The sequence below is a fragment of the Vipera berus genome (genome assembly GCF_964194415.1).
Source record: "Vipera berus genome assembly, chromosome: 5".
Classification (NCBI taxonomy): domain Eukaryota; kingdom Metazoa; phylum Chordata; class Lepidosauria; order Squamata; family Viperidae; genus Vipera; species Vipera berus.
In genome coordinates this window covers 91,254,598-91,277,658 of record NC_138207.1, presented here as the reverse complement: position 1 = coordinate 91,277,658, position 23,061 = coordinate 91,254,598, and the positions used below count along the sequence as shown (strand labels likewise).

The following is a 23,061-nucleotide window of genomic DNA, read 5'->3' as shown; positions in this document are numbered from 1 at the left end:
ACAATACATGAAAGAGGGGTACATTTAAACCTGACAAAGGTAATCCACCAATTACCTAATTATTACTGCTTCTGTCCCACAACCTTACCTAAATTCTGACTGGCAGGGATCCAAATAGTCTGTTTCACCTTGGATTCTCTGTAGCTGAATTGCCAAGAAAGAGAGATTGGAGATGGGTGCAAGTTGTAGAAAAACTGTATGGAACAAGGGAGGGGTATTTTTTAGGAGAGGTTGCACTACTGCCTCCTCAAGACATGCAACCCATATCTCAACCTTCCAGATTTAGCTGTTCATACCCTATCAAGAAGGTATGCCAAGAGGGACGTGAATCCAGCTGATTGGTGGCAGGATTCCTATGACACAGCATCCTATCCACTTCCTTGGGCTCTATAAAATCAAATGAATCCCAGATAATAGGATTCACAACCATGTCTTGCTCATCACTGCAGACTCTGCCCAACTGATGTTGAAATCAGAATAGACATGTCTGACAAATTAATCTGGAATGCTTGCAGACACCTTGTCACACCCATTTTTCTGAATGGATGTGACTTCTACCTCCTGAGACCTACAACTAGACATAATGAAAAGAATAAATTCTTCCCCTGAGAATTGAAAGGTGTCTTCAGAAAACTTAACAATGTTGACTAGGGATGAATAGACAACTGTAATAATGCAAAACACAGTACAGGATGTACAAGTCACTACAGAGCAGTAGTGGAAGAAGACCCTGAATTTCTACAAGATATCAAAATGACCCTGGGAAAAAGCAGATTTCTTTACATGGCTGGAGAAAAAAATGTCTTATGACTGTGGACTGTTTTTCCAATTTGGGGAAAATACATTCACTTCCTGAAAACAAATCTAGAGAAGTCATAAGAAAGCTAATAGTTGATACACCATTCTTCAGCCACATTTTGCATCAGAAGGCAGGGACTTTTTTTAAAAAAAGGTGAACCTGAAAAAAGTGAGAAAATGGAATCTCCTATAACAGGGGTGTCAAACTGCCGCCCTGCAGGCTGGACACGTCACCAGTTTGACATGCCTGTCCTATAAGATGACCAAGCAGATATTGGAAAAAGTCAAGAAAGATGGATCTGGACTTCTGGGTGGCAAGGCTCCGTCGATGGCGGCTGTTTCAACCGTCAGCCCCGTTGTTCTCCGTTGAACTGCGAAAACAGCGACAACCAGCTGTTTTGCGGTTTGGAAACCCCCCTTGGGAAAAGAGGGGAGGGGGAGCATTCAGGTAGGGGTAGAGCTCCCCTAGACCCCTAGAATTGTTATTCTGGGGGTTGAAGGGTGAGAGCCCCCCCGTAGCCTGAATTAGCTTCGGACTCGGAGACTCCTCTGTTCCAAGGCTTTGGAACCGAGCAGGATGCTGCAACCATCCCTGCAATCAACATTGTATTTTGGATTACTTGGATGCAGGCAGAGCTGTGCAGGAGAATTTTGAAACAGCAAGTATATGATCTTTAACTCCGGTTTATACTAAAAGAAAGGAAGAAAGATGGTGCAGGAGTGAAGTTAGTGAAAAATAAAAGGACAAGGAATATATTATAAAATATAAAGACTGAGAAGGAAGAAATCGTTTTTTTTAAAGTCACTCTGTGGAAAATATTTGAAATTGGTTTAAAAGTGAACTTAAGGATTTGTATATTTAATAGGGGAGAAACAAAGTTGCAAGCTGAGTGGAAAAGTGAAAGTGCGCAACAAAGATTAATTGGGTGTTAAAATGGCCTCTAAATCAGCTAAAGCTTCTGCTCCTAGAAGTACTGGTGCATCGCCAGTTCAACATTCTTCATTACAGGCACTGATGCCACCCCCTGCAGTACCTGCACAAGCATTAACATTAAAAGATTTACAAGATGCTTTAAAAAATCAATCTCAGCAAATATCTGAACTTATTAATGAGAAGAATAAAGAAATATGAGAAAACATTTTAGTGGCCTTTCAGGGGCTGGCAGTTTGCATTGAGCATTTGGATGAACGTGTGGAAGAGGTGTATCAAAATAATTTGAGTTTGGATGCTAAAATATCAGAAGCTGAGAATAAAACAGATAAGACTGAGGACGAGGTGGTTATGATACAATATAGAGATATGGAGTTTGTTTTGAGGATAAGAGGATTGTAAGAGGATCCAAAGGAAAACTTGAAAGTGTTACTGGCAGAAGCTCTGGAACCGATTTTGGGCTGTCAAGTGGAAGAAATTATAAGGGATATAGATAAAATATTTTGTGTTAACTCTTGGATTGCCAGGCAAAGGAAACTACCTAGAGATGTGGTTGTTTATTTTACAAAGAGATCGATCAGAAATGTGATTATTCAAGCTTTTTATCACAATAGATTTAAAGTTGGTGATCAAGAAGTTTTAATTTTGAGACAAATTCCACCGAGAATTTTAAGGAGAAGGAAATAATTTACTTTTTTGGCAGATGAATTAAAGAAACGTCAGCTTCAGTTCAGATGGGAGATACCATTAGGTTTGGTGGTGAATTATTCAGGCATGAGATACTGTCTCAACACAGTTTTGAAGGCACGAGACTTTTATTCTAATATATTGAAAGCAGGTTCTCCGCCATCCCCAGAATTTAAAGGAAGGAAGGAAGATGGAGGGCAACAGACACAAATGGAGAGTATACAGGGAAATGAAGAAGTCATCTCGTGGATGGTTAAAGAACTTCAGCAAACTTCGGAAACTGTGCAGCCCCAGGCATCGTTAGAAGAGGTTAAGGAACAAAGAATGATGCGGGCTGGAACCAGATGAATAAGACAAGAACAAGAACAGAAATCCACAATTATATCTCAAGAATCTACTTATAGTGAAGCAGTGGGAGAATGAGACCGAAGAGGCAGGTGCTTGTGGTTTTGCAAGACGTGCTCCAAAAGCTTCAGGTCACAAAAGATGGTGACACAGTTTCTAACCTGGAATGTTAATGGCTTAAACTCCCCACAAAAGAGAAGGAAAGTATTTCAGTATTTGAAACAATTTTAAAATGATGTTGTATGCTTACAGGAAACACACATTCGTGTATCAGACCAAAAATATTTCATAAATTCCAGACTGGGTGTACAGTTTAGTGCGTCTCCTTTAGATAAGAAAAATGGAGTAGTTATTTATGTAAAGAAGAATTTAACAGCCAATTTAATTGAAGCTGATAAACAAGGAAGATATGTTATAATTGAACTTTTAATAGAAGGCAAGAAAATACTTTTAGTTGGACTATATGCACCTAATCAACAACAAGGAGAATTTTAGAAATTTTTACACATTAAAATAATTCAATGGGATTATAAATTGTGTATTTTGATGGGAGATTGGAATGGAGTCCTGGATGCACAGAAAGACAAAAAAGGTCTTTTTAAAAGTACTCTGAATTATGCCAGATTGCCTAAATCTTTTTTTTTTGAGATGAAAGATGATTTGGAATTGAGAGATGTTTGGAGAGAATGAAATCTAGAAGAAAAAGATGTTACCTTTTTTTCTGATCGACATCAATCCTTTTCTAGGATTGATTTTGTATTAACTACTAATGATTTTTTTCTAGGGTTAAGAAGATCAAGATATGTCCAAGAACTTTATCAGATCATAGTCCAGTATGGTTGGAATTGGATAAGGAGAGGAAAGATAGAAGATCTTGGAGATTAAATGAAAATTTGTTTAGATATCAAGAGAATGTGGATGAATGTAAAAAACAGATGACAGAATTTTTTTAATATAAATATGCATAAGGGAACTCCTATTGAAATGGTTTGGGATGCAAGTAAAGCCTATATGACAGGAGTGTTAATATATTCGAACAATAAATATAGACGTAGATTGGAATACAAGCGTAAAGAGTTAGAGGAGGAAATCAAGAGGAAAGAGAAGGCTCTAATTTTGAACCCATCTGATAAGAGGGTGAAGGAAGCAATTACTTTGTTAAGAGGTCAGTTTAATATGTTGATGGCAGATCAAGTGGCATCTAACCTGCGGTATGTTAAACACAATACTTTTTGTAATGCTAATAAGCCGGGTAGGTGGCTAGCTTATTTGTTAAGGTAAAAACAAAGGTCATGTAACATAGATAAGATAGAATATAAGGGTAAAGAGATGTTTCAGCAAAATTATATTAAAAAGGCTTTTGTTGAATTTTATTCTAAGTTATATGCCGGGGATAGAATTCAAAGTTTAGATATAGATAGATATTTACAAGAAGTGAATATCCCTGTACTTACACAAGAGCAAAGGGATGGGATGAATCAATTGATAAATGCTGAAGAAATTATTTTGGCAATTAAACAATTAAAAGTGGGTAAAGCACCAGGAACAGATGACTGCCATTTATTATAAACATTTACAGTTAGAAATGGTGGAACCTCTAAAAGAGTTATTTAGAACAATTCAATCTAGAGGAGAAGTGCCTCCATCGTGGAAAACAGCTTTTATATCGTTGTTTCCAAAAGAAGATCAAGATCTTACCCAAACCAAAAATTATAGACCAATATCGCTTTTAAATACTGATTATAAGATATTTGCAAAAATTTTAGCAAATAGATTAATGAAGGTTATGCAGCAAATGATTCATAGTGATCAAACAGGATTTATAAGTGGTAGACAAATGAAAAATAATGTGAGACATATTGTAGATTTATTGGAATTTTTGGAGAGAAATAACCAGGTCTCTGCAGCGCTGATCTTTTTGGATGCTGAAAAGGCTTTTGATCAATTGAATTGGCAATTTTTATTTAAAGTATTAGAGAAGATGGAGTTTGGGGATGAGTTTTTACAACCTATTAAAGCAATATATCAGAAGCAAACAGCTCAAATAATAGTTAATGGTAGTTTGACAGAAGCATGTAATATTGAAAAGGGTACACAACAGGGGTGCCTGTTATCACCTTTATTGTTTGTTTTAACACTGGAAATATTATTGATTAAGATACGTGATTCAAATAAAATTAAGGGAATTAATATAAGAGATCAAGATTATAGATTGAGAACGTTTGCGGATGACCTGGTTATTACATTAAGTCAGCCGACTCAGTCGGTTGTAGACCTGAAGGAGATATTGTTATATGGAAAAGTTTTTGGATTTAAGATAAATACGCAAAAAACTAAAATATTGCCTAAAAATATGACCACAGAACAAAAGGTAGTCTTAGAAAAATTAACAGGATTTGAAATAGTTAAAAAGATTAAATATTTAGGGGTATATCTTTCAGTTTCAAATATGAAATTATATAAAAATAATTATGAATTGTTATGGTTAAAAATACAAAAAGAGTTAGATAGTTGAAAAAAATTACATTTGTCTTTATTGGGAAGAATCGCAGCAGTGAAAATGAAGGTTTTACCAAAAAAATTATTTTTGTTTCAAATGATACCTATACTCAAAAAAGATTCAAATTTGGAAGAATGGCAGAAAGGTATTAATAAATTTGTTTGGGCAGGGAAAAGACCGAGAGTAAAATTTAAGATAATGCAAGATGTACGTGAAAGAGGTGGTCTTAAAATGCCCAATTTTAAACTATATTATGAGGCTGCGGCTTTATCATCAATTAGTGATTGGTTTAATCTAACACAAGGGAGATTACTGAATATTGAGGGATCTGATTTATTATTTGGTTGGTACGCATATTTATTGTATGATAAGAAGGTGGGATAATATCTTTAAGACACATATATTAAGGTATGCCCTGTTGCGAGTTTGGAAAAAATATCGACATAAGCTAAATTATAAAATACCAATTTGGGCAATACCTAAACATGTAATAGAAAATATAAGTCTGGGATTCAAACATGATGTGACTACATATAAAGATATTCTTAGAATGGAAAGGAATGTATGGCAATTAAAGCCATTTAATATTTTAAAAGAAGAAAGAATAGTGTGGACTTGGTTTCAGTATGGTCAGTTACAAGCTAGATGGAAGGAGGATCAGAAAGTTGGTATTTCGACAACCGATGAAAATGATATATAATGCATCAATAGAATTAGATTCAGAAACGGAACTAGTTAAAGATTGTATGATAAAATGGGCCCAGAGTTTTCAGGAGCCCATAGCGATGGATATCTGGGAAAAGATATGGGTCAGAAATGTGAAATTTACACAAGTACAAAATTTAAGAGAAAATTTTTATAAGATGTTTTATAGATGGCATTTAGATCCAAAAAAATTAGCATGTATGTATCTGAATTATCAGCCTAAATGTTGGAGGTGTGGTTGTGATGATGCAACCTATTATCATATATGGTGGACTTGTAAAAAAGTTAAAGCTTTTTGGATTAAAATTTGGTGGAATATGCAGAAGATATTTAAGAAAAAGATAAGGTTTTCTCCACAGTTATTTCTGTTGGGTATTATTACAGATTGTACTGTTATAGATACTAAATTGATGTTAAATTTAATTACAGCAGCAAGACTCTTGGTAGCGCAATATTGGAAGAAGGAGGAACTGCCTACTATAGAAGAGTGGACTTTGAAAGTTTCAAACCTGGCAGAAATGGCAAAGATTTCAGCATATTTGAAAGAACACTCGCAACAGAGATATATTTTGGAATGGAGAAGATGGATCGATTATATTCAGAATAAATATGGGACTAGAAAGTTTCATTTAGTATATAAATAAGTATTAGTATTATAAGATGTATTATTAATTAGTTATTATTATTTAGTTATTTAGTTACGTTAAGAGGAGTTAAAGTGCGATAGAATCTAAAGTGTCTTCTTTTAGTTGGTTAGCATATTTTAGCTTAAGTTGGTTAAAGTTTATACCCTATATTCAGCTCTGGGAAGTCGGGGGGGAGGGGAAGGGAGGGGAAGTGGGGGGAGGGGGAGGGAGGGAGTTTATGTTTTTAAAAATGTATTTTAAAACTTTTCAATAAAAAAAGAAAAGAAAGAAAGATGGATCTGATCCATATCTCATCACTGGAGATGGATTATTGAAGCACCCCTTAGGCTTTGGTTTGGAGTTCAAGGCCTAGTCCCAACTGATGGAAAGACATATTATTACCCATAAAATATTGTTTATTATTGCCTGAAAGCCACAGCTGCACTAATGACAAAGAATAAAAAGAATACATATTCTAGATTAAATAAAGAATTAAAAACTTCAGAATACATTTCTATCAGTATGCTGATGATAACCAGCTTTATATGATACTCTATGACATTGGACCCCAACCTTTGCAGCTTGGTGGCTCAGCTGGGAGTGGAGGAGAGGAACCAGGCTGCATGAGTGGTGGGCCAACGTGCACACACATATATGCAGCTTGACTCACATGAAAGGCGGGCCAGTGCGCACAAGCATGCACTCGCAGCTTGGCTGTGCTGGCCCTCCACTCATGCAAGTCGAGCTGTGCACATGCAAGTGGCAGCCCGCGTCCTGGTTGCTTATTTACTGTGGGTGACTAAATGAGTGCTTCCTGCAGAATAAGCAGACTGCCAGAAAAAAAATAAGGCAGCCAGATTCTAGGGAGAAAGCTTATGGTACTGAAAAGGTGATCCGAGAGTATTGGTGGGAATTTGCTAGATAGTTTGGTGCGATAATGTCTAACAAATTTTCACTATAAAAGTTTGTTCTTGGCTAGCCTGGGAGCCTGAGAAGGGAAAAAGAGGAAATATAGGCATTTTTGCTGCTATTGCCCTAAGAAACAAAAGTGAAAATAATGGACAAGAGTTCACAACTGTGACCTGAATTATTATGTCTATGTTTATGTTCCTGCCTGAAATATACATAGCATATATTTATAAGATATGTTACAGGGAGTGCCTGCTTGTAACATTCATTAAAAAAAATCAAGGTACTTTTATTTTTTTCAGGATGATGGTTTTCACAGCAGACAGACTGATCCTCTACAAATAATATAAGGAATACTATTTGGCTAATAAATGCCAAAGGTTTCTATTTTCTCAGCTTGGTGGCCAAGCTGAGAGGTGACCCAGTGAAAAGGTGGCCCAGCAACCCATCTAAGAGAAGGAGAGACAGCCAAGCTGAGAGATGGAGAGGCAGCCTGGTGACCCAGCCTGACACCTTAGCAGAGCCAGTGCCAGCCTGACACCTTAGCAGAGCCAGTGCAGTGCAAACGGAGGTCATTGAGCAGTGGTGAAAAGGAGCTAGGTGGCAGCATGGCAGACCTTGAGCAGAAGAGGTGCAGAGCTATGTGGCAGAGGAGTGAAGTGCCCCAAGCAGTGACTAAGAGCAGTGTAGTGGACTAGCAGTGGCTGAGAGCAGCACAGAGGAGCAACTGAGCAATGGCACCCACAGCAGCAGCTGAGAGCAGCATGGCAGACCAGCAGGAGCTGAGAACAGCACGGTGGACCAGCAGTGGCTGAGAGCAGTGCAGAGGACCAGCTGAGCAGCAGTGCCCACTGCAGTGGCTGAGAGTAGCGTAACAGACCAGCAGCAGCTGAGAGAAGTGCGGTGGACCAGCTAAGCAGAGTGCCCACATTAGCACATTGTACCTGAAAACTCCGGCAGTGGCCAGGCAACCAAACAGCAAGAAAGCAAAGAAAAGAGGATAAGTACAGAAAACTTGTGGACAGGGAAGAAAGGGATAAACTTGCAAGTCAGAGGGTTAAGAGCAAAGCATCTCTTAAAAAATAGCCTGAGACTTCCAACAACAACAAAAACAGCATATTACTTCATAAAGGGCTGAAAACTCACAAATTTTTAAGATCTCTGAATTCCCTTTCTTAAGAAATATTCCTTTTCAATTTTTTTCAATTCCTTTTTTCAACTAAACATCTAAAAAAACAGTTTACTTATTTTAATTCTTTACAAATTTAAAAATTCTTAATGATCTAAGAGAAAAAAAATAGAAAAAAGACAGAAAAAGAGACAGACACTTAAAAGAGGGTAAACTGACAATTGTAAAGTTATTACTAGAAGCCCACACAGGTTTGTTAAAAACAGATTGCCAAGCCAAACTTATTTCATTCTTTGACAAAGTGACTAAATTAGTAGACCAGTGAAATGCTGTGGACATATTATGTTTAGATTTCAGCAAGACATTTGACAAAGTAGACCACAACCTACTTCTTGGTAAACTAGAAAAAGGTGAAATAGACAGTATCATCACCAGATGGATTTGTAACTGGCTGACAAACCGTACTCAATCAGTAGTCTTTAATGGTACTATATCTACATGGAGCGAAGTAAGCAGTGGGGTACCACAAGGCTCTGTCTTAGGCCCAGTACTCTTCAATATCTTCATAAATGACTTAGATGAGGGAATAGAAGGGAAACTCATCAAATTTGCAGATGACACTAAACTGGCAGGAATATCTAACGCACCAGAAGACAAGCTCAGAATCCAAACAGACTTGAACAATGGGCCCTATCCAACAAGATGATATTTATACCTGGGCAGGAAAAACCAAAGGTATAAGTATAGATTAGGTGAAACCTGACTCAAAAACAATAACTGTGAGAGGGACCTTGGAGTCCTAGTGGATGATCACTTAAACATGAGTCAACACTGTGCAGCATCAGCCAAAAAAGCTAATGCAATCCTTGGTTGTATAAATAGAGGCATAGAATCAAAATCATTAGTACTGCTTTATAAAGTCTTAGTAAGACCATCCCTGGAGTACTCCATCCAGTTTTGGTCACCACATCACAAATAAGATGTTGAGACTTTGGAAAAAGTTCAGAGAAGAGGAACTAAAGTGATCAAAGGCCTGGAGACTAAAACATATGAAGAACGGTTGCAGGATTTGGGTTTGGCTAGTCTAGAGAAAAGAAGGACTAGGGGGACATGATAGCAGTATTCAAGTATTTGAGAGGCTGCCACAAGGAGGAGGGGGTCAATTTATTTTCCAAAGCACCAGAGGGCAGGACAAGAAACAATGGTTGGAAACTGACCAAAGAGAGAAGCAACCTGGAATTAAGGAGAAACTTCCTAACAGTGAGCAGAATTAACCAGTGGAACAGCTTGCCTTTAGACATTGTGGGTGCTTTATCACTGGAGATTTTTAAGAAGAGACTGGATAGTACCTTTTCTGAAATGATATAGTATCTCCTGCTTGACCAGGGGGCTGGACTAGAAGACCTTCAAGGTCCCTTCCAGGTCTATTCTGATTCTGATTCCTTTGAGGGATGCTCCCAAGTGGTGAATTCAGAGGATTATAATTCTTCAGGAGATTTATATTCATCAGAGCAATCTGACATAGAATTGAGCTGAACATAAAACTACCGTATTTTCCGGCGTATAAGACGACTGGGCGTATAAGACGACCCCCCAACTTTTGAGATGATTTTCAAGATTTTTCGTCTTATACACCGGAAAATCAGCGAGCCCGGGAAGGCACGCCCTCCCCTCTCACTGTGGAGGAAGCAGGGCAGGCTGGCATCTGGCGGGAGCCAGCAGGGCAGTCCTGTGCACACGCGCGCTCCCCGGCTGTTAAGGAGCGCTCCTTAGCAGCCGGGGAGTGCGCGCGTGTGCAGGACTGCCCTGCCAGCTCCTGCCCGACGCTCTTCCCTCTTGAGGCAGCATTGCTCCCCGGCTCCTAAGGAGTCCTCGGGGATGCTGCCTCAAGAGGGAAGAGCGTCGGGCGGGAGCCGGCAGGGCAGTCCTGCATACGCGCGCACTCCCCGGCTGCTAAGGAGTGCTCCTTAACAGCCGGGGAGCGTGTGTGTGCGCAGGACTGCCCTGCCAGCTCCCGCCAGACGCCAGCCTGCCCTGCTTCCTCCACAGTGAGAGGGGAGGGCGTGCCTTCCCGGGCTCACTGATTTTCTGGCGTATAAGATGACTGGGCGTATAAGACGACCCCCCAACTTTTGAGATAATTTTCATGGGTTAAAAAGTCGTCTTATACGCCGGAAAATACGGTATACCTAAACTACGACTTAGTACATGGATTTGTACCATATCCCAAATTTCCATTTCTCTATGCATGGAACACATTTTTTTCAACCTCAAACATATCAAAACATAAATGGCTTAAAAAGAACAAAAATTGACAAGAAGCAGTTTATATCTTTTAAGTATCTTGATAAAGGTTGTTTAGAATAGAATAGAATAGAATAATAGAATAATAACTTTATTGTCACTTTGAATGTACACTAATTGGCATAGATTAAAATGAAATTTTGTTGCATTCAGCTCTCAAAGAGTATAACTCCGATATACACTACATAAATATGAATGAATGAATGAATGAATAAATAAATAAACAAACAAATACAGAATTATGCATATACTCACATATATGACACAGAGAAACATCACAGTCTAGTTCAGATTATGTATGTATGTGCATTGCAAGAAAAATGAATCTTGCAAGTTTACCAGACGGATCACATAGGGAACAAAGCTATCACAGAATCAGGTAATCCTGCTACAAATACTTTGAAATCTCCTCCCAGAGGGGAGCAACAGAAACAGACTGTAAAGTGGGTGTGTGGGGTCTCTAACAATGCTTTGAGCTCTAAGCACATAGCGCTTATAAGCAGCATCCTGAATACCAGGGAGCAAGCTTCCTATGATCTTCTCAACTGTCCTTAACACTCTCTGTATGGATTTTCTATCTGAGGCACAGCTGCTACCAAACCCAACAGTGATGCAGTTTGTTAAAATGCTCTCAATTGTGCCTCTGTAAAAAGTGGCCAGGACAGAAGGAGAGAGATGTGCTCTCCTCATCCGACACAGGAAATGCAAATGCTGGTTTGCACGCTTCACTAAGGATGACACGTGGAGAGACCAATTGAGATTGTTAGTTATCTCCACCCCCAAATACTTAATACTGTTGCCACCTCTACAGCTGCATCCTTGATACTGAGTGGAGAATGACTATGCCAGCTCTTTCTAAAATCTACAGTGATCTCCTTTGTTTTATCAACATTTAGAACCAGGTTACTTTTATTGCACCAGTCCACCAGAACCTTTGCCTCTTCCCTATAAACATCTTCATAGTCATCCCAGAAAGACCCACCACTGCCATGTCATCCGCATACTTCACAATATGATTCGTAGCAGATTTGCACAGCAGTTGTGAGTCATCAAGGTGAACTGTAGTGGATTCAGGACACAGCCCTGTGGAGAACCTGTACTCAAGGAGATGGAATTGGAAACTTTCTTTCCAACTCCAACCTGGGGCCTATCTCTAAGGAAATCAAATATCCAGTTACATAAAGGAGTATAAAAACTTAATAGGCCCAGGTTGTTCACCAGATGCTGAGGGATGATTGTGTTGAATGCTGAATGAAAATCCACAAACAGCATTCACACTTTTATATATTATATATTTAGTTTAATGTAAAAATTATGACAAAAGGCAGGGTATCTTTAAAAATCTCTAGCTACATCTCAGAGATGTTTGAGTAGATACTGCACTTGCTAATATAGATCAGGGCTTTTCAACCAGTGGTACGGGTAGCACCTGTGGTACATTGGCACCTGGCAGGTGGTAAGTGACCATCCTAGAAAAGTGGTAGCGGAGGAGGGGAATGAGCTGAACTGGTGGCAGCACCGCACAAGCCTGAGCGAGAGACGGCTGAAGCTACAGGGCTGTCAGGGCTCAGTGGAAGCACCAGGATTAGCTGGAGCTTGGCGCTGATCCTGGTGCTTCTGCTGAGCCCAGAAGAAGCACTGATCAGCTGGAATGTTGCAGCATCTCCAGGGTCTTGTGATTTACATTCAGATATTTGGCAACTGATTCATATTTATGACGGTCACAGTGTCCCAGGGTCATGTGAAGTAACCAAAACCTGCTGCAACCACCCAGCAGACGGGGGGAATAAAAACCAAACACCCCCACCCCCGCTGCCAATCCTCAACAGAAATGCTCACAACAATGAAAACCTTGGACAGGAGGAAGAGTGCCACCGGGTGGGCAGGCAGGTGTCTTGCTGTGGCTTGGGGGCACTTTTTTCAGTGCCACTGTAACTTTGAACAGTCACTAAGAAAACTGCTGTAAGTCGAGGACCACTTGTACTTTATCACTTTTTTCCTTTTTTTTTTGGCCATCAAGTTTTTGACACCTTGCTAGGTGACTGGTGGTACTTGGATGTTGCCATATCCTAAAAGTGGTACAATGGGTGAAAAGGTTGAAAAGTCCTGATATAGATGACCATGCATCCATTTAGGAAATATGAGAATATGTAACTCCTAGCTAAAATCCAATACTTTTTCTATATACTTGAATGCATTGTAGGGGGGGGAAAGGGGGGGAGAATCATACTATGCTTGCATAAATATTGTTCCTCACATACCTTTTAGTGCATTCTCTCTTTCTCTCTCTCCATCCACACACTCTCTGTGTGTGTTTGTGTGATGCCTATTCCTTTTCATATCTGATTATCCTTAATCAATATGAAACCATATGGAGATACTGTCAGTGTATTTATGATGATGTACTCTAAATATGCTGGTGACAGTCAGGCATAAACCAAGTATGCTGCTTCTAACTCACAAAACCTTTAAACAAACTGGAGCACTCATTCTATTCTCTAACTAAATTGAGAATATATGAAAGTTTAAAATATGTTACTCAAATGCTAAATTATTAGTAGCCATTAAATAATACGTCATAGTTTTGATAAAAGAATGCATAGTGGTAATACATGTTTTGGCCAGAATTGATGTAAAGTCATGTAAATTCCATTGAAAAGTTAGACAAATACTTTTGGGACCATGTATCCCAGTGAAGCCCCTCCCATTAATATTATATAGATCAGACTAGGCAGGGATCCAAGTACTCTACCATCTGAAACAAAGCTAGTCACTCTACAGAATGTGGCTTTTTCAGTTATAATCCCTGGACCTTTTTCCTAGGGAATTGTTTTAGGTCCATGGATTATCATATTTTGATGCACATTAAGACTTTGCTTTGTATAAGTTATGCCTTGAATAAGTTGTGCTAACATATGATTTAAGGTTGATTTCATTGATGGTTCATTATGGTATCAAACAATATTTAAAATATTCAAATATTTTAATAAAACATTTCTCAGGAGATTCATCTTTTCGGTTCAGAACAAACCAAGGTGCTGTACTCCCAGTTTGCCAAATGTTTTAAAACAGGAAATTATTGATTATAATTTTGCCTACCTCCTCCCTACTCCTTCCCTTCCCTTCCCTTCCCTTCTTTTGTGTTTGAGTAACATGCTTATCAAGCAACTGGGAATAATGATAAAGCAAAAGTACAGGCTCTCATCAGTGGGCACATCACTTACCAGTCACTACAGGATATGTCTGGGGTCCTGACACGTTGTTCCCCAGGTCTGGATTAGCAGAGGTGGATAGACTTGACTTGACTTCATCAAGACCAGGGGTCAGAGCAGGGAGGGAATACTCATTACCCTAGGGAGGAGAGAAAAGAAAGCTTTCTAACTGATGGGTTGGAAGAAAGGGAAGAGCAGGCAGATGGAGGGGAGTGAAGTTTGGGAAGAGGCACAATGCAGTCCCTGCGCAGATGGAAGCAAAGATGAGATAAATAAAGCAAATGAAGAGCAAGATTTGGCCAGAGATGGCAACTTCCCAATGAATACAAGTTCTCTCCCTCAGGAGCCAGATTCATCCTGAGGGAGGGTGGCTTCCTAGGGCGGCTTCCTTTATTCCTAGCAGGCAGCCACCCTAGATAAAACCAGAGCAAAACATGGGAGATCAGATTCAAAGACTGACTTTATTTTAAAGAAGTTGTGAAAATCATGATCCTTTTCTCCACAGAATGAAAGATGATTTCATATGGTGGGTTAAAGTTCTTGTCTGAACAGAAAAGATTATCTGTTTGCATTGTGAAAAGCATTGTCCAATCCACTCTTGGGATTCTTTTTAAAAACCCTCTCCTCTTTTCTCCCCAACCCTTGTGCATTGGGGTATGAAATTGGGGTGGGGGCAGGCCACATGGCTAACAGAAGGATGGGAGGGGGGAAATTCATTGCATCTGAAAGGATGTCCTGTCCAAGAGGCATTGGGTAATTGCCTTTTTATTGTGGTAGCCTCCAAACCAGACGCAAGAAGCACAGATACAATTTAAAAAAGCAGGAAAAGTTGTTCTGATTAATATTACATTAAATTAAAACTGATTTTCTGCTCTCTCTCTCTCTCTCTCTTTGCTTTGTGGTGGCTTCCCCCCCCCCCGTGTGCCCCTACTCCTCACGCTATTTCCTTATGATCTACTTTCCTCCTGCTTCCCTCCTCCTTGGCCAGCCACGACTGCCTAGTCGTTTCCAATTCCTTTTTGTATTGATCTTTCTGTAGAAATCAGTTTTGTAATTAGCTGCAAATTAGGCTTTCTGTTGGGGGTAAGGCTAGCCTCTGATTTATCACTGGAGTAATTCTCTGTGATTGGAGAGAAATTAAAATGAACTCAATTAGGCTTTGGATTTGTTTTATGGGCCCCATTCAAAGTTTCTGGGGGAAGAATGACTGGGCTGGTGTTTAATAGTCTAATGAAAGTAAATAAAGGTTATTCATTGTAATAAACTCAGACACTCAGGGATAGCAGAAACCCAAAACTGGCTTCAACTTTAGTAGTTGGTTTACTGCTTGAGGTAGGATTTAAAGCTTTTGATTTTTGTGTAAAGACAAATCACTTTGGATATAAATTGCAAGTCAGGGAGATAGGAAATGCAGGCGTCCTTTTCAGAGCAAAGCTTGTGTTTGATATCTAGCAATAGGAAAAGACCTGATTCCTTCTGGATGAGGCTTCCATGGCTTGGGCTGACCAGAAAAAAGGTAAAATGCATAACAATAGTATATAGTGCATTATAATAATTATAGTACATAATAGTGTATTATGATTAGTTTCTCCCTGTATTCCTTTCTGTTATGAGGGAAGGTATGTCATGCAACTGCTTGGCACAACACAAAATATATTTCAGTAGAAAAATTAGATTTGTTTTTAGTAAACTGCAGGGTTTGTTAAAATAATGTATGCAGTTCAGCTTCAGGATCCTTTCTGTTCAAAGTTCAAACTTTGTTTCTTCTTTTATTGTACGTTTTATTTCAAATAAATCATACATATTTTTTATTGTTGTATACAGGAACAATAAGAGAAGTAAGACTCATAGCTGCTTGATGTGCAATTCTAAGGTAAATTTTAAATTTTAAAAAGGCTAAATTATAGAATATAGGAAATATTAAAATATTAATGTATTAAATATTGTTTTACTATAACATTTTATACAAATGCTCTTTGAATAGCACTACATAAATATATGAACTTTTTTTAAGGACCAATTTTCAAACTTTTCCTTCCCTTCCATATGTACACTGCCTATTCTCATGATTTTAGGAGGTTTACAATAAATAAAGCTAAGACTATCCATAAAATAATGAAAACAGTTAGCAATTACAGTGTTTAAATATAGTTAGCAGAAACTACTGCTACCATTAAGAGGATCTCCTACTACATGAATGGACTCTTTTAGTAGACTTTGGGGCAAGTTGCTCCAGAGAGAGGAGACTGTCACTGAGAAAGTATTTCTTTTTGAAGTTCTGTGAAACTGTGAAACCTACTGTATTTTGGGAAACCATATAATAACAAGTACATTGTCTTGTAGGTGTAGCAATGCAGTTTAATCCACTTCATCACATACTTATGTCAGTGTCTTTTGTAAATAATTGTTTACAGTAAAATACAGACTACTGGGGCATATTTCTATGGATATATATTAGGTAAATATTTTCAAATTCTTAAAGAATGACATAGATGTTGTGTCTGTATAGAAATATTAGTAGCATATGACAGTTGGTGTATTTGCCTACAGTGGTTTAAATCTGTATATGTGATCTGTATCTGTATATAGTGTACTGTTATATGTGTGGATATGGATTGCAGTCAACTGTTGATGTATTCTGCAAAAGTTTTTAAGGTTTAAAACTGGGCTGAGCCAAACATTTTTTCCACCTTTTTTTCAATAATGCTTATTCAACTGGATAGAAAACAAACTCCATTCAAAAGGCTTTTGATTGGAGTTCAGTGTTACCAGCATTTATCTACCGGTAGGTAATAAAGTGCTAAAAAGCTCTATGAGTGTCCTGCCTTTCATTATGAAATCCTCTCTCCAAAGATCTGCAGCCTCCCTGCCTAAATGATGTTACTCTGAGTGAGCTCCTCTTAGGAAAGCCAGCTAGGAAGGCTACAGAATGACAAGAAACTGAAAAAAATCTTATAGCAGCACCTTCTGGTCAATAACTTTCAACAACAACAAAATGAAATAAGAAAGAAATGCATTCTAAAATACTCTCATGGTATATGGTCCACGTGCAGATGTGTTTTACACAAATGTGTGGAAAGAATCAAGAAAACAATGATATATAAATACAGCAAATTTGGCAAATATTCATGTTATGAATTATCTTTGTCTTACAGTGATTGGTAAGTGCTGAAGATACTGATTTCTATATGATTTTCCAAAATATGTCAAAATTACAAATAAAAATGTGCTGTATGCCATATAAAAGTGGGCAACCTTTTGCAGTACAACAGAGAACACATTTACATTACAAATTAGTTCTCTGGCAATTTGATCACCATAGTTGTCACCCCAGTTCTTGGAATGGTAATTTCATTTTAAGAATTATTTTAAGAATTTGCCCCATCAAGTGCTGTGGCCCTGGAAGGCATGATCATTAAAATTTGTAAGAGAAGTAAATCAACCATTATCTGTTGCACTTGTCAGGATCCCATCAACTTTGTTTTTCCAAGCAGGTCCCACCTGCTCAGATTTGATGTGCTCTGATGCCTGAAAGACGTCAGGGTAAGAAGGCCGCTCAAAGACACGATCTAATGCTTCCAGTTGCTGTTGTGTGAAAGTATCAGCACGAAGATGCTTCCGCAAACTATCCACACTGTTCTGAGAATCACCATTGGGGACCGAGCCCTCCGTTACTTCTGTGAGACAGAGGAAGAGATAAGGACATTAGTGTGGCTTTTATTTGCTAAAGCATCATAGAATCATAGGGCTGGAAGAGACCTTGGAGGTCCTCTAGTCCTCCATAGCAGGAGACCTTAATCCATAACAGACAAATGGTAGTCCAATCTTTTCTTGAACACCTCCAGCGATGAAGCACCCACAACTCCAGGAGGCAAACTCTTCTATTGGTTAATCATTCTCACTGTCAGGAAATTTCTCCTTAGTTCCAAGTTAGATCACTCTTTCACAATCTTCCACCCATTGCTTCTTGTCCTGCCCTCAGGTGGTTTGGAGAATAGGTTGACCCCCTCATCTCTGTGACTACTCCTCAAGTACTGTTCAGCCAGGTACCACCTATTCTATAGCTATGCATTTGGGTTTCCTTGCCTAGGTGCAGGACCTTACTTTTCTCACCACTGAACTGCATCTTATGGATAGGACGCAATGCTCAAGTCTGAATGTTGATTTTATTTTCCAGAGTATTAGCAATTCCCACCAGCTTGGTGTCATTTGCAAATCTGATGGGTACTCCTTCAATCCCCTCATCTAGGTTATTTATAAAGATGTTAAAGAGCACTGGTCCCAAGACAAAACCTTCAGGTACCCCACTGCATGCTTCTCTCCATTTGGAATAGAATAGAATAGAATAGAATAGAATAGAATAGAATAGAATAGAATAGAATAGAATAGAATAGAATAGAATAGAATAGAATAGAATAGAATAGAATTAGAAGGGGCCTTGGAGGTCTTCTAATCCAGCCCCCTGCTCAAGCAGGAGAACCTGTACCATTTCAGACAAGTGACTGTCTAGCTTCTTCTTAAAAATCTCCAGTGATGGAGCACCCACAATTTCTAAAGGCAAGCTGTTTCACTGGTTAATTCTCCTCAGTTAGGAAGTTTCTCCTTAATTCCAGGTTGCTTCTCTCTTTGGTCAGTTTCCAACCATTGTTTCTTGTCCTGCCCTCTGGTGCTTTGGAGAACAATTCGACCCCCTCTTCTTTGTGGCAGCCCCTCAAATACTGGAATACTGCTATCATGTCACCCCTGTTTCTTCTTTTCTTTAGACTAGCCAAACCCAAGTCCTGCAGCCATTCTTCAGATGTTTTAGTCTCCAGGCCTTTGATCACTTTAGTTCCTCTTCTCTGAACTTTTTCCAAAGTCTCAACATGTTTTTTGTAGTATGGTAACCAAAATTGGTTGCAGTATTCCAGGTATGGTCTTACTAGGGTTTTATACAGCGATACTAATACCTCCCACGATCTTGATTCTATGTCTCTGTTTATACAACCCAGGATTGTATTAGCTTTTTTGGCTGCTGCTCCACATTGTTGGCTCATACTCAAGTGATCGTCTACTAGGACTCCAAGGTCTCTCTCACAGTTACTGTTTTTGAGCCAGGTCTCACCTAATCCATACCTTTGATTTTTCCTGCTAAATGTAAAACTTTGCTTTTCTCCACATTAAAACTCATTTTGTTCAATAGGGCCCATTGTTCCAGTTTGTCAAGATCTTTTTGGATCCCGAGCTTGTCCTCTGGGGTGTTGGCTATTCCTGCCAGTTTAGTGTCATCATACATGTAGATGTAGTTCCATTGAGAATTACACACTGAGTGCAGTTGATCAGCCAAATCCATCTTGTGTTGGTACTCACTGTTCCACATTGTTCTATTTTACCACATCCCATGACCTGTTTTAATCCCTGCAAGTCTAGAAATTAACTGAACCTTTCTTCCATCTCAGACTCTTACCATATTTTCTGGCGTATAAGACGACCCGGCGTATAAGACGACCCCCTACTTTTTCTGTTAAATTCTAGGGTTTGGGCTAATAACTCAATATTTCACTTCCTGGCACAAAATCTGCATATTAACAACTCGTTTAGTGTTATTACCCTTTTTTTATAAGTGCCACGATGTTGCTAAAATAAAAGAGGTAAACTTCGTGACCCTCCCAGCCCGTGCATAAAACAGAAATGAAAAGTCTTAAGCCTTTCCATTCCCAAATACCAAGGTTTCCCCCGAGTTTTGTGCAGTTAAACAAACGGCATTTGCGTATTAATGTTTCTCCACGGAGCACAAAATTTGCCCGAATTAAGGAAAGTGGGGAGAGCTAAAGAATCTGGGGCTACAGGGAATACCTCTGGCAGGACAGGCAACCCTGGGAAACATGAGGACTGTAGCGGCACCCTCAGTTCGCACAATCCGATCCAGAAAGTGCCCGGAGGCTCCTTCGTTACTTCTAACAGAACATCTCCAGGCCCACGTCCCGCCCGCCTCGCCTTTTAAACCCTGCCCCCTTTTCCCCTGTAACATTTCCCTGCTCCGCCTGCTCTCTGATTTGCCCAGCTTTGCTCCTTCCCTGCCAAAGGGGGGCCTCGCCTTCTTTCCTCTGAGCTCTCTCGCTTGGTGCGCTGCTGCTCTCAGTTCCGCACTCCGTGACCGGGCAAGCGATTCTTCTGGTCGGCGCGGGTCAGGCGGTGCCTCGGCGGGAGCAAAGGTGCTCCCTTCCTACTGTTGAGCGGCGCGCCTCTGGAGACCGCCTACCCCTCCTCTCGTCGGGGACCTGACAGCCAGTATTGGAAGCGCCAGCATGGCCAGTCCTAGAGAGAGCAATGGTGGCTGCAGCAGCCGCCCCATGATCTGACAAGAGTTTGCCCTCCATCACCCATTCGCTGTTGGCCGCTTAACCACGGGTCGCCATCGCCTACCTCCATTCACCCAGCGATCCCGCCATCCAGCAGAAAAGATCAGAGAGGTGAATAGTATTTTCCGGCGTATAAGACGACTCGGTGTATAAGACAACCCCCAACTTTTGAGAAGATTTTCATGGGTTAAAAAGTCATCTTATACGCCGGAAAATACGGTATTTATTTATTTAGCCTGTATGCCACACATCTCACTTTGAGGTGGCTTAAAATTGTTAAAGATTGTATTCTATAATATTTATGCAACATTTCTCTGTTAGAGAAAATATGCCAGCTTTAAAACCACACTTAACCCTTGGCAGAGATATTTAGCTTAGAGTTTGTCCTCTACATCAGTTGGTATATCTTGGCTGCATGGAATTATAATCTAATGGTGAATATTTGAAAGTTTGCCAATGTTAAAAAAACAAATCTACTATTGGCAACATAAGCAAGTGTAGAAAGAAACTTTTATGTGAATTGCAAACAATTTGTTCATTTTAAAAGAAAGCATCTTGACAGTGCTCACACTATCCCCATGCCATTGCTTTCATTACTCTTCGAAAGAAAAAAAAATATCTCCATCTTTCAACAGGAGCAGCTCTTATGCAACAGTTGCAAAACCGTACCACCTAAGATAAGATATACTCAAAGTGATTCAAAAAAATTATTTGAGTTAACTCAAAATGTGATCCTTCTTATATGCCATACAAGTACATGTGCAGCCTCACTAGGTAAAATGATCTGTGTATGCAACATCATAGTACCTTTTGTTACAGACTTCAAGTATAAGACTTCTTGATAACATTTTTAGCAACACAAAGAAAAACTTTTCCAGGGCAGAAATTATTTAGCATACATCCCACCTAATTTGCCCTATTCTTGCCTTGAGCTAAAAGTATTGCAGTCTCTCACTTTTATCAGAAAAATATGGCACATCTGTAAAAGAGAAGAGACTTCCATATTCTCTTAATAGTGAATATGAAAATAAATTTAGAATAACAGTGTTGGAAGGAACCTAGTAGGTCATCTAGTCCAACCCCTCCGCCCAAGCAGGAGACGCTACACCATTTCTGACAGATGGCAGTCCAGTGTCTTCTTGAAAGCTTCCAGTGATGAAATTCCCACAACATCTGAAGGCAGTCTGTTCCATTGGTTGATTGTTCTCACTGTCAGAAAATTTCTCCTTATTTCCAGGTTGAATCTCTCCTTGATCAGTTTCCATCCATTATTCCTTTGTCTGGACTTCAGGTCCTTTGGAAAATAGGTTGATCCCCTCCTCTCTGTGACAGGCCCTCAAATATTGAAACACTGCTATCTTGTCTCCCCTAGTCCTTCTCCTTACTAGACTAGCCATGCCCAGTTCCTATAGCCATTCTTCATATGTTTTAGCTTCCAGTCCCCTAATCATCTTTGTGGCTCTTCTCCACACTTTTTCTAGAGTCTCAACTTCTTTTTTACAGCGTGGAGACCAAAACTAGATGCAGTATTCTAGGTGTAGTCTTACTGAGGCTTTATAGAATGGCATTAGCACCTCAAGCGATCTTGATCAAATCCCTCTGTTAATGCAGGCTTTCGGTTTGCGCGCGCAGTGCCAGCGGACTTGCGGGAAGAACACTCTTACCGCCGTCCGATCTTTCTTCCTCGGAAGACCCTGAAAAGGGTCAAAAGTCGCCCTGGAGGGGCGACCACCATGAGGAGGCCCTGCCTGTGATCGTGGAATGATGGCAGCCCTCCGCTTGATCTGGAGCATCTCCTCTGGCCTGAAGAAGAAGAGATCAGCCATTAATATGGCCGATCATTAAGCCGTTCCCTGCCGAAAGCCAAAAGCACCATCAAGCACAACGAAGCAATCTGGAGGATCTGGGTGAGATCTTACCTTTCTTACTCCCCTAACTGCTTTCCTGTGGGACTTTCCTGAAAATTGTCTCCTCCCCCCTTTTGAAAGAACGGCGACTACTTACTTGGGGAATTAAAATCTTAAAGCCTTAAAAGAAACAGAAATTATTAACTGAATAATTACGCAATTGTATTTGTACTTTTGGAACTTTTGGGCTATTAAAAAATCCTTACTTTTACAGGAACCTACTATCTTATCTACCTTTTAAGCTGTGAAAGAAGGGCAGAAAGGAAAAAAAACCTGGATTTTTTATAAGTTTGGAAAAGATTTTACAGGCTAGTGAGAACATCTTGTGGTGAAACATGATACAGCAAGTAAACCTCCTCTCTGTCCTGAGATTTGGCACAATTTCAGATTTGACCTTGACATTATCTTTAAAAATAAGAATTGGCAACACCTGGCAAAACAACTTTTAGGAATAATGGAGGTGGACATTTATTGGCTTTTATTAAAAAACATCCTCCATGAAACACCTATCTGTAAACACCAAAGAAATGGAAGAATTTTATCCACCACTTGACTATAAACTCATACTTGAAACAATCCTGGCAGTGGCTAAGCAAATGAAAGCCAGACTGCAAAATAAATCTGACAGCTTAAATCTACCAAACCAAAATGTGACTTCAATTGATGA

General features: G+C 39.5%; 1 protein-coding gene across 2 annotated transcripts in view; it reads right to left on the bottom strand.

The window, feature by feature from the left end:
- PAX2 (paired box 2) overlaps positions 1 to 23,061 on the bottom strand; it is a 176,492-nt gene that overhangs the window by 25,073 nt on the left and 128,358 nt on the right. For both annotated transcript variants that reach the window (XM_081329249.1, XM_081329248.1), the window contains exons 6-7: positions 17,648 to 17,823; positions 14,159 to 14,285 (exon numbers count right to left, since the gene is read on the bottom strand). In XM_081329249.1, the coding sequence (XP_081185375.1) occupies positions 14,159 to 14,285; positions 17,648 to 17,823 (303 nt within the window). The remainder of the gene's footprint in view (positions 1 to 14,158; positions 14,286 to 17,647; positions 17,824 to 23,061) is intronic.